General features: G+C 43.5%; 1 protein-coding gene across 5 annotated transcripts in view; it reads right to left on the bottom strand.

The window, feature by feature from the left end:
- Positions 1-467: 467 nt before the first annotated feature.
- Positions 468-11,290, bottom strand: part of KLHL24 (kelch like family member 24) — a 62,876-nt gene continuing 52,053 nt past the window's right edge. For 4 of the 5 annotated variants that reach the window (XM_040427880.1, XM_040427883.1, XM_040427882.1 and 1 more), the window contains exons 8-9: positions 1,279-1,314; positions 468-1,035 (exon numbers count right to left, since the gene is read on the bottom strand). In XM_040427880.1, coding sequence (XP_040283814.1) covers positions 835-1,035; positions 1,279-1,314 — 237 coding nt within the window. In that variant the 3' untranslated portion in view covers positions 468-834. The remainder of the gene's footprint in view (positions 1,036-1,278; positions 1,315-11,290) is intronic. The other variant, XM_040427884.1, reaches the window with a different exon arrangement.

The raw sequence follows: 11,290 nt of genomic DNA, 5'->3' as shown, positions 1-11,290 counted from the left end.
GAATAGTGATCCACTTGCCCAGTGTGAGAATACTGGATCTGCATTTTTGTTTCTGGAAAGAGCGCCACCTCTGTCCGTGGGCTGTGTTAGGTACTGCAACTCGTCCCCAATGCAGTAAATAGAGCTGAGCTGCAATAACGGACGCAGCCCATGGACAAGGGTGCTGTTGTTTTACTCCTTCCAGGTTTAGCTAGATCTTAGGGGTAAGTACATACAAGAACTTACAATAGCAGTATTTTACCAGTAGCTTGTCGTTACCTCTCAACTACACTTGAAATACCGTTTATACAGTGAACGCCCCCCACACAGGCAAAATCAATGATACCAAAGGGCAATACACAAGAACCTCTACCATCTGCGTAATCCTGAAATCACAAAATGCTTTCATGCGATTCATGTTTTAAATACACTCAGGACGCATACACACATAGAAAAGAGTGCATAGAAAAAATAGTTATTTTTTTTACAAATAATACAGATAGTCCTTTCGCCACGCCGATAAATAATAAGGCATTGGCCGCACAAAATCTATTTGGCGTACTTAAAAGAATGACAAAAAAATCTGAAAAATGTGCGATCTATTGCTGATTGTTTGCAACTCTATGAGAAGCACCGCCATCATCTTCTCGCCCCACACTTTCACATGTAGGCTTCCAGCTTCTCTCTGGCGACACCCCACCTGTGGTAAGAAAGCACATGGTCCCTTGGGTGCTTCATTTTAGACCACGTGACGGAATCCCAAACATTTTCGATGGACTGAATAAATGACCAGTTTGCAGATAGTAAAGTGTCCTTTAATTGTGTTCGTGTATTAGTCCCTTCTTCTCCAGTTGGTCAAATTTTGAAGGGCTTCTCGTTGTATCTGTGAATTGTCACACAGCCGTGGTACGAGACTGGTCTGGGCATAGCTGCCACCCCTGTAATGATGCTGGTTGCCGGATCGTAACATAAGATGGTGTCTGTCGCCTCTCCATTCTCACCTCGTCCACCAAGTATGAAGATTTTTCCATTGCAGACAGACATACCGCAGTTCTCCTTAAAGAAGACATGAAGTCGTATTAGTGACGTGCTGGAACAGTAATGGGATGCTACTAGATGGCAGAGACATTCCTACGTGTACATTATAATTACATGGCTTATTACACCCAGTGCCTATACTGTTTAACCCTGTATGGTGCATAGAAATATAGAAACCAGTGCTACTAAACTGTTATCTGAAGTACATGGTGACAAAGGGTTAGAAAGTGAAGTTATTTTACATCACTGGTGACGTCTCACCTTGAGAACTGTGTTCAATTCAGAAGGCCCTACCACCTAAAGGACATGAAAATTAGAGACATTCAGGGCAGGGCTACATAAAAACCTAAGCAACACAGGACAACAAAAATGTAGATTAGAAAACATAAAAAACATTGGAAATTAAAGGGGTTTTCTGGGAGTAGACTATCGATGACCTTTCCCCAGGACAGGTCAGTAATGTAGGATTGGTGGGGATGCAACACCGATCTGGCGAGCACTGCGGCCTCTTCCTAGGCCAGTACTGTGGTCACGTGGCCTAAGCGCAGCTCAGTCCCGTTCATGTGAATGAGCCTAGGCTGCAATACCAAGCACAGCTGCCATACAATGCACAATGCGCTGTGCTTGGTAAGCTATAAGGAGGCAGCAACCCTCACCAGAAAAGCTGATTGTTGGGGGTGCCGGCACTTGGACCTCCACCAATCGGATATTGAAGGCCAAATCCTGATTATAAGCCATCAATACAACACTCCAGGAAAACTCACTTTAAGCACAATACACTAAGGCCGGCCACACATATTAGAGAACTGTCAGTTGACTGTTATAATATCTCTTCTTGGTTCCCCGTACACATATACATCCGACAAGCTGAGTAGGCATGTATCCCGAATGGGGGGTGAGTGGAGAAATCTGCTGCCGGACACCTCTAGCAATGTCTTGTCTTCCAGGGAACAAAAGGCTGAAATCCAACTGCCTGATCCTTATCTTCCCCAACATCTAGAATCGGAGGAGAGTTGGGAGGCCCTAATATGTATTAGATGGTCAACCACATCTGCCAAAATTGGAGGTTTGGGTTGACCTTTATATAGTGTATGGCCAGCTTAAAGAGAGTCTGTGGCCAACTTCACTGATGTCAAACTGTTAATACCGCAGTGTGGGTCACACACACAGATAACTCATGGTACCTTTTCTTGCCACTTCTGTGGCTGCAATGTTCCAAAAATGAAGTTTAAACCATATGCAGATGGGGTTTGGACATACCCAGGGGTGGTGTTTGCTGCTCCAAGTGCCCAGGCCCCCTGGCGTTACTCGCGAAAAATCCTCCCCTCTATCGCAGTTAGCGTGCCCAGTATCCATGCGAAGTGCATGCCGCTGCCCTCAGTGGGTATTGTATGGCACAGGCGTGGGCCAGCGCTGGTGTTTGCAGGCACACACTGAAGATAGGCACGTCACATGGATACTGGGCAGGCTAACTGCGATAGATGGGAGGGGAGGAGTTTTCACCGAGTAACGCCAGGGGGCTTGGGCACTTGGAGTGGCAAACACCGCCCCTGGGTACTTGCAAACCCCATCTGCATATAATTTAAACTTCATTTTTGGAACACTGCAGCCACAGAAGTGGCGAAAAAAGGTGCCATGTGTTATCCGTGTGTGTGGCCCACAATGCGGTATTAACAGTTCAACAATAGCTTAGTGGTATATATGTTGATCCAGTCATCTAGTTGTATGTAGATATTAGAGAAGAGCTGAAGAACATGAGATACCTATTATTATTAAATTCACAACTATAGGATGTTCTCTGGAGAACTGGACCTTTTCTCACATGGTATGGAAATGAATGACATCTTAGATGGGTTAGCCATAAAAAAATATTCTTAAAGGGTTTCTGTCACCAGATTTAACCCTATTAAGCTAGATGACATTAGCGATGTGCTAATGTCACTAAACCTAACTAGCCTATTCCTACTTTTATCTATGCCCCCGTTACGCCAGAAATCTAACTTTTATAATCTGCTAATTAGCCTCTAGGAGCGGGGGGGGGGTTAAATCTGGTGACAGAAACCCTTTAAATGCAAAGAGCATGTAAAAAATAAGTAATTTATCAATTCAAATGTATTAAAAATATGTTGGGGGTCATTTATGAACAGATATACGCCACTTTTGTGGTGTATATCTGGCACAGATTCTGTCGCACGCCATGTTGCAGCAGAATCTGCGTCTTCTTTCCTGCTCACGCCAGGTCTAAAAAAAGAGCAGGACCGTCTCATTCGTCATTTTCTATGCCTGGTTTAGGCGTAGAAAATGGTCTACATAACCACCAGCGCTGGGGCTTATTAGGACTGGCATCTAAAACGCCGGTCTTAATAAATGTGCCCCGTTGCCTTTATTGAGATAACACACTGGTGGCAGTGGTTGCACCTAGATATTCCTTTATCTCTGATCGCTCTGTCAACTTAGTGAGTTGGTCCACAAGCTCCTTCTCAAGGCTGCGCATTAATCCAGTCTGGTGATGCTTCATCTCTACTTGTCAGAGGAAGCTGAGCATGCACAGTTGCACTCTCCTCCTCTCACAAGTAGAGAAGAAACATCACCAAGCTGGATAAATGTGCAACCCCCAAGCCAAGTGGACCAAGGTTGACATGAATGCAACCTGTCTGATACCTGTATCACCTGGCGACAAATGTCAGGGGATGGTTTGCCAGTCACCATAGACAGGCACAAGAATACCTGGCTGACAAAGATCTCATATCTATGGCAAATATAAGGCAGAGAATAGAACCCTTGCAAGATATTACTCATTTGCATATTTATACTGAAAGGTGCTGATGTTCATATCTCTTGACAAGGGTAAATTCACACGAACGTAAGCCATCCATGCCTGTGCTGTGGACTGCAAATTGCGGTCCACAATGTATGGGCACCGACTGTATGAATCCAGTATTGCAGCGCGGACCCATTCAAGTGATCCACAATATATGGCAAAAGATAGCACATGTCCTATCTTTTGCAGTGCGGAGGCATGGACCAAAAAGCCCACGTTAGTATTTCAGAGTGCTTCCGATCTGTGTATCTGCTCCTCACTGCGCTGCATCTTGAGGATTGCGGACCCATTCAAGTCAAAGGGTCCACATCCGTGGTACGGGATTCACAGGGCCGGTGCCCGTATATTGCGGAAATACCATTTGCTGTCCGCATTAGGGGCACGGACGGCCTACGGTCGTGTGAATGGACCCCAAGGGGAAGGAAATGTCAGTATGGGACTTTAAATGAGTTTTCCTGCCCGTAGATACTGATGACCAATCCTCAGGATAGGCCATCAGTTTTAAGAACCTGGATAACTTTAAAGTGATGTTTGTCTAGTCAAACAGCACATATTGAGCATTATCAGGCTCCTTTGTCCACTAAGTGATATTTTTATAGATGAGTGTAATACTGGAAGGTAGAAGACAGCAGCATGAGACAGAAAGGCGGATTTATATTTATGATGAAGACGGCAGGTAACAATAATCACCAGCAACCACTAGAGGGACCCAGAGCACTTCATGGGAGGCTCTCTGTATGTGTGATGAAGAACACAGGATAGGGGATAAGTGTCCGATATGTGGGGGTCCAACTGTAGGGTCCCTGACAATCATGAGAAAAGGTGCCCAACTCCCCCCTCCCCCCCTCCTTTTGTAGAGTTAGACACACATGCATATCCAGGACTTCATTCAACTCTGCTACTGGGACTGCCGGAGTACAATCGCTTGTACTTGACTATCTCTGACAGTCCCATAAAGCCGTATGGAATGGCAGACATGTCTGCCACTCCAGTCAAATGGGGGAACATGGGCCCCTGTTCTTGTGATCGGCAAGGGCCCCATAGGTCAGACACCCATCAAAGCTATTGTGATATCACAAGTTTTGTTCTGGAAGGTAGCTGTGGCATCACATGTCTAACAAGTAAGCTGCTATGACATCACGACTGGGTTTCCCACTGTGACATCAACACTGTGTTTCTATCAGGGATGCTCATATCAGAGGGGCTGGGTGGGGGAAGAAGGGGATATGTCTGGTTTTAACTCTGAACCCGGGCAACCCCTTTAACTGTAAGACAAAAACGTGATTTAAACCCAGCCTAAGTTTGCAAGAAGCAGGAGACAGATGGGCGCAATTGTCCTAGACTTTAATAATGAGTCTATACACAGATTTATTTTTTAGTGTAGGAGACACTTAAAGGGAATGTCCTATCTGGACATTTGCTGCATATACACAGGATATGCCATAAATGTCCAGTGGGTGGGAGACCCACTTTATGGACCCACTCCTATCTCAATAACGGGGCCCTGTTGAACACTTCTGTGAATGCAGAGCAGGGGTGGCTCTCTCCATTCACTGCTATGGGAATTCAGAAAAGTGAGAGTGCTTGGAAATCCAATAGCAGTGAATGTAGACAGCCATACAACTTTCACCAGTCATAAAATTTAAGGACATGAGTTTAAAAAATGTAGGGAAGTTGCATGGAATTAAAAGTGCAATGCTAAAAAATTCTGTGTTGCTAAACCGGAACACACACACACACATATATATATATATATATATATATATATATATATACAGTACAGACCAAAAGTTTGGACACACCTTCTCATTCAAAGAGTTTTCTTTATTTTCATGACTATGAAGGCATCAAAACTATGAATTAACACATGTGGAATTATATACATAACAAACAAGTGTCAAACAACTGAAAATATGTCATATTCTAGGTTCTTCAAAGTAGACACCTTTTGCTTTGATTACTGCTTTGCACACTCTTGGCATTCTCTTGATGAGCTTCAAGAGGTAGTCCCCTGAAATGGTCTTCCAACAGTCTTGAAGGAGTTCCCAGAGATGCTTAGCATTTGTTGGCCCTTTTGCCTTCACTCTGCGGTCCAGCTCACCCTAAACCATCTCGATTGGGTTCAGGTCCGGTGACTGTGGAGGCCAGGTCATCTGGCGCAGCACCCCATCACTCTCCTTCATGGTCAAATAGCCCTTACTTTCAAAGTTTTCCCAATTTTTCGGCTGACTGACTGACCTTCATTTCTTAAAGTAATGATGGCCACTCGTTTTTCTTTACTTAGCTGCTTTTTTCTTGCCATAATACAAATTCTAACAGTCTATTCAGTAGGACTATCAGCTGTGTATCCACCTGACTTCTCCTCAACGCCACTGATGGTCCCAACCCCATTTATAAGGCAAGAAATCCCACTTATTAAACCTGACAGGGCACACCTGTGAAGTGAAAACCATTTCAGGGGACTACCTCTTGAAGCTCCTCAAGAGAATGCCAAGAGGGTGCAAAGCAGTAATCAAAGCAAAAGGTGGCTACTTTGAAGAACCTAGAATATGACATATTTTCAGTTGTTTCACACTTGTTTGTTATGTATATAATTCTACATGTGTTAATTCATAGTTTTGATGCCTTCATAGTCATGAAAATAAAGAAAACTCTTTGAATGAGAAGGTGTGTCCAAACTTTTGGTCTGTACTGTAATATATATATATATATATATATATATATATATATATATATGGAAAGGGATCCTGATAATAGCACTATATCGGCCAAATACATGCACTGACATATTTCTTCTTAAAGGAACAATAAACCTAGAATGGATGCTAAAAATAAGCAAGAAAGATAGTTGGCCTTCTGCACTTTCAGCAAGGTCCTAACACAAACAGTCTTGTAGAAATCCTCCAGAGAACAAAGGGGTTAATCTCCTGATTTAGCTGGAGGGGGTCGGGCTTAGAAAACGGACAAGGTATAATGATCTTTTTGCTCTGCTGCAGACAGGACATAGAAGGTAGGCTCCTGCTCCAGGCACTTGTCTTACAGGTACTGCACTGGGAGGAGGAGGGGGGACAGGACTGTGCTCCTGAGACACAGAGAGCAGATTTAGGCCTCATGCACACGACCGTTGTTTTGGTCCGCATCCAAGCCACAGTTTTTGCGGCTCGGGTGCGGACCCATTCACTTCAATGGGGCCGCAAAAGATGCGGACAGCACTCCGTGTGCTGTCCGCATCCGTTGCTCCGTTCCGTGGTCCTCAAAAAAATATATAAGATGTCCTATTCTGCTCCGTTTTGCGGACAAGAATAGGCAGTTATATCAATGGCTGTCCGCGCCGTTCCACAAATTGCGGAACGCGCGCGGACGCCATCCATGTTTTGCGGATCCGCAATTTGCAGACCGCAAAACACACAATGGTCGTGTGCATGAGGCCTTATTTATATAGGAGACAAATCAGAATCAAGAGAAATGAGGAGATGATGGGTGGAAGTGCTGGGATACTTTAGTACTTACATGCTAACGCATACCGAGGACTCCTAAACTCTGATATAATGGAAAGGACTCCTTACTTCTTCAGCGCACAGGCCCTTTATGGGCTTACTGTGAGGGAATGCAGATGAGTAGAAGGCTAAAAATGGCATATTCTGAATTTCTGTCTTTTGAGCTATCCGGTCATTACAGTAGTTGTGGAGGAGGCGAGTGTTGTTTCCAGATAACAGATTCTCTTTAAAAGGGCATGTGTCAGCAGGATCATCCCTATTAAACTAGCTATAATGCCTGGTAGGTCTGACCCTGCTGATTAAAACCACACCTTTCTTTGCGTGATCCTTGCTGCATTTTGGAGAAATGCGTTTCTAAAAAAGGGCTTATGTGCACCAAGAGCAGGGCCCTAGCCACTCGGTGCACCTTAGCTCTTCCACTGTGCCTCCCTGACCCTGTCAATCAAATGGACGGGAGTGTCCAGGGAAGCAGAGTGGAGGAGAGCTCGTGCACTGAGTGGCTTGGTGCACTTAAGCCCTGATTTGCATATTTTAAAAATACTTTATTTCGCTTAAATGCAGTAATGGATCTGGACATGAAAGGTATTTTTTAATCAGCAAGGTCAGCCCTACCAGGCATTATGGCTGGTTTAACAGGGTTGATACGGCAAATAGATGCCTTTTAAGGTTAACATTACAAGTAATACACTAGTAAATATAATACGCACTTTGTTTTTGATCAGCAGGAAACACCCTGCAATGACCTGACGTGTACTTCCCTAAAAGTATTAACAGAAAAATGCAAAAGAAAGACTTAAAAAAATAAATAAATCCAGCCACGTAAAAGAACAAAGACAAAAGTGATGGCGTTTGAGAGGGTGGATAAGACAGCAGGTGGCTTCTCGTACATCTCCAGGTAGGTTTCGACATCATCTGATGGTGTCATCTTGGGGATCGGATTGCTTTCCAGACATCATGGACACTCTGGGACGCTCCTTCCGCCTGTAAAGCCATCACCTGTTGTAACAGCAGCTGGTTGGTTTCTTGCTGGTGTTGGTTAGCCTCCACGAGAGCTTTCATTACAGCCTCTATTTTGACACGTGACACAGGTTTGAATAAAGGTGGTTTATTCCAGGACATCCAGCCATACCCGAAAACAAAACTATTTTGCCGTTTACGCCAGCCTCACTGCGTGTGCCCAAGCCACCAATTGTGAGCATTTGCTCTGGTAGGCAGGGTAAGCGGACGCAGTACAGAGGCAAAACAAGTTCCTAAATCAAAATGTCAATGTTTATTCACACAAAAGGCAAAAGAAAAACGACTTATTACCGTCTTAGTGTTAATTCACACAATTAAAAGTCCATAGAACAGACACGTCACCTTGCTAGCAGTTTTATCCCCGGCAGTCCACAGCAGCTTTAGGAGGCCTGTTTCCCAGCGTGCAGCCCTCATGCGGCTCTCAACCTTCCAGCACAGCACCATGCTTCAGATCCCAAGACAGAGACTCCGATTCTGAGCCCAGCTGCCTATTTAAAGGACAGACAGGTGCTGCCAAAACCTGGACCGGCACTTAAACTCTGGTCCGGTATTTGATCTCCCCTGGCTGGAAATCATCCCAGCCGCCCATGTTGGGAGGAAAATACCTGCCTTTCTAAACAAAACCCCTTGCTATGTCACCCCTTGCTTCTTCAATCGATAAGCCCCCTACTGGTCTCTCTCTGTGCACTTATACTGATATCAACAATTGCGCCACCTGCATTCGGCCTTTTGGACATGTGAGAGGTCTTTTTGACCACAATGTTATATCAGGGTTATATCATATGAAATAACTGTTTTGCTGGGAATGGGATAGTTTATATAATTTTGCGCAGTATCTAAAGTGCATGTATATCCCTTCTCAGCAATACCTGGGCGATTAGGTTTGTTATGTCCGTGTGTTTAATTACGGAGGGCCACTTTGGAGTGGTAATAAGCATATAATATCTATATATCTATGAATTGAGGGCCACTGTTGAGTGGTATGGTTTTTGAATATTCATTCTTTAATGGTCACAGTTGGTGAATGAAATGCATCTAGATTGAACTATCTACAGACGATCATGGATCTAATTATGTGGGCCTAAGATGTGGATTTGAAAACTATTCAAGTTAACCAATTGGTGCATTACTAATCATGCTGTTTCTGATTGATGCATCATGTGTTTCAGTTTTTAGTTTTTATTCTAACGTTACAACCTTTTTTCTACCCTGTCTTTATTCCCCTGATGAACTGAAATTTGGGGAAACGCATTGGTAATTTCTAGGGTAATTAAAGGGTGAGTGAGGATAGGCACGAGACCACAGGCCACCCATCATCAGGGTGTTCCTGTGCGTTGAGGCATTAGTTAGGGTCCCACTTTTTCCCACATGCATCCCTGAGACTCTCTCTCTCTCCTCCCCTTTTTGGAATAGTGTTATTTTTATTGACCGATTAATATAAAGTTTTGTATCTATTATTTGTTTTGTAAAACCTGGAAGTGATTCTTTTATCTATAAAGTAGTATTAAAGGTTACGTTTTAAAATCCTGCGTTCTGTGATTCATTAGTGATTCTGCGGGAACTGATACATATTGAGATATAGTCTTGTGACTTTATGTGGTTTCTTTTTGAATTTTTGTAGTGTGAAAATACCCTTATAGTCAATGGGGCCGGAGCAGTAGTCCGGGGGCACGCGTGCACTAGCGGCAGTACGGATCTGACAGGCTGTTCACCCCTGCTGGAGTGCCATGCCGCTAGTGTGAAAGTAGCCTTAGCTTAGCCGTGATTTCTTTTAGCTTCATATATTATAATTTTCTTTTTCTAATTTCCTGACACCTCTTACTGGTCTATTTCAAAACTTTTTTTTGTGGTGACATCTGTGCTGATTAGATTTAATTATTAATCAGGAGCACTCTTTCATCTTTTTTGTTTCCCAGCATTCCTATAAATTTCTCACCTTTCAATCAGTTTTCATGTGCTCGCCTCCAAAACACGCTGCAGTTTTATCTATTTTTCCTGTTTTTTTGTTATACTGGCTTTAATAAAGCTGCTCTATTGGAACAGTGCCCTCGGTTTTCCACTTTTTTTTCCATATCCTTCTATCACCCAAAAAAAGGACAGAGCAGAGGCATCGAAACTACTTAGGGGCTGTCCTATTTAGGACACGTATTGTCAAACACCCTTTTAGGCCATTCTCAGTTAACAGAGGGCAGCCATCATTTATCACACTTCTCTGGAGGAACCAGCCTGTCAAGTCAAACGGTTGTGAGGCCGGTTGGATGTACTGCCAAATTCTCTGAAAGGCCTTTGGAGATGGCTTATGGTAGAGAAATGAACATTCATTGCACGGGCAACAGCTCTGGTAGACATTCCTGCAGTCAGCATGCCAATTGCAAACTCCCTCAAACATTGTGACATCTGTGGCATTGTGCTGTGCGATCAAACTGCACATTTCAGAGTGGTCTTTTATTGTGGGCAGTCTAAGGCACACCTGTGCAATATTCATGCTAATCAGTACCTTGATATGGCACACCTGTGAGGTGGGATGGATTATCTCGGCAAAGGAGAAGTGCTCACTAACACAGATTTAGACAGATTTATGAACAATATTTGAGAGTAATGGGTCTTTTGTGTATGTAGAAAACGTTTCAGATCTTTGAGTTCAGCTCATGCAAAATGGGAGCAAAACCTGAAAGTGTTGTGTTTATATTTTTGCTCAGTGTAATATATATATAATATATATGTAATATTATATATATATAAAAAATAATATAGAGAGAGAGAAGAAATAATGGCAGCACCAGACAAAAGAAGGCAAACAGAGGTGCAAGCTCAGTGGGACAAGACTATAGCCCAAATATACAAAAATAGCAACAAGGCAGCACTCTCAAATGGAAAAAAAGCTTGAGAAACACTCCAGTATAGAGCCAAAACGTTGCGTCCTGCATGGGTGAATAAA

The sequence above is a fragment of the Bufo bufo genome, chromosome 4 (genome assembly GCF_905171765.1).
Source record: "Bufo bufo chromosome 4, aBufBuf1.1, whole genome shotgun sequence".
Classification (NCBI taxonomy): Eukaryota; Metazoa; Chordata; class Amphibia; order Anura; family Bufonidae; genus Bufo; species Bufo bufo.
The sequence above is the reverse complement of the archived record's forward strand: the minus strand, read 5'-3'. Positions and strand labels throughout refer to the sequence as shown.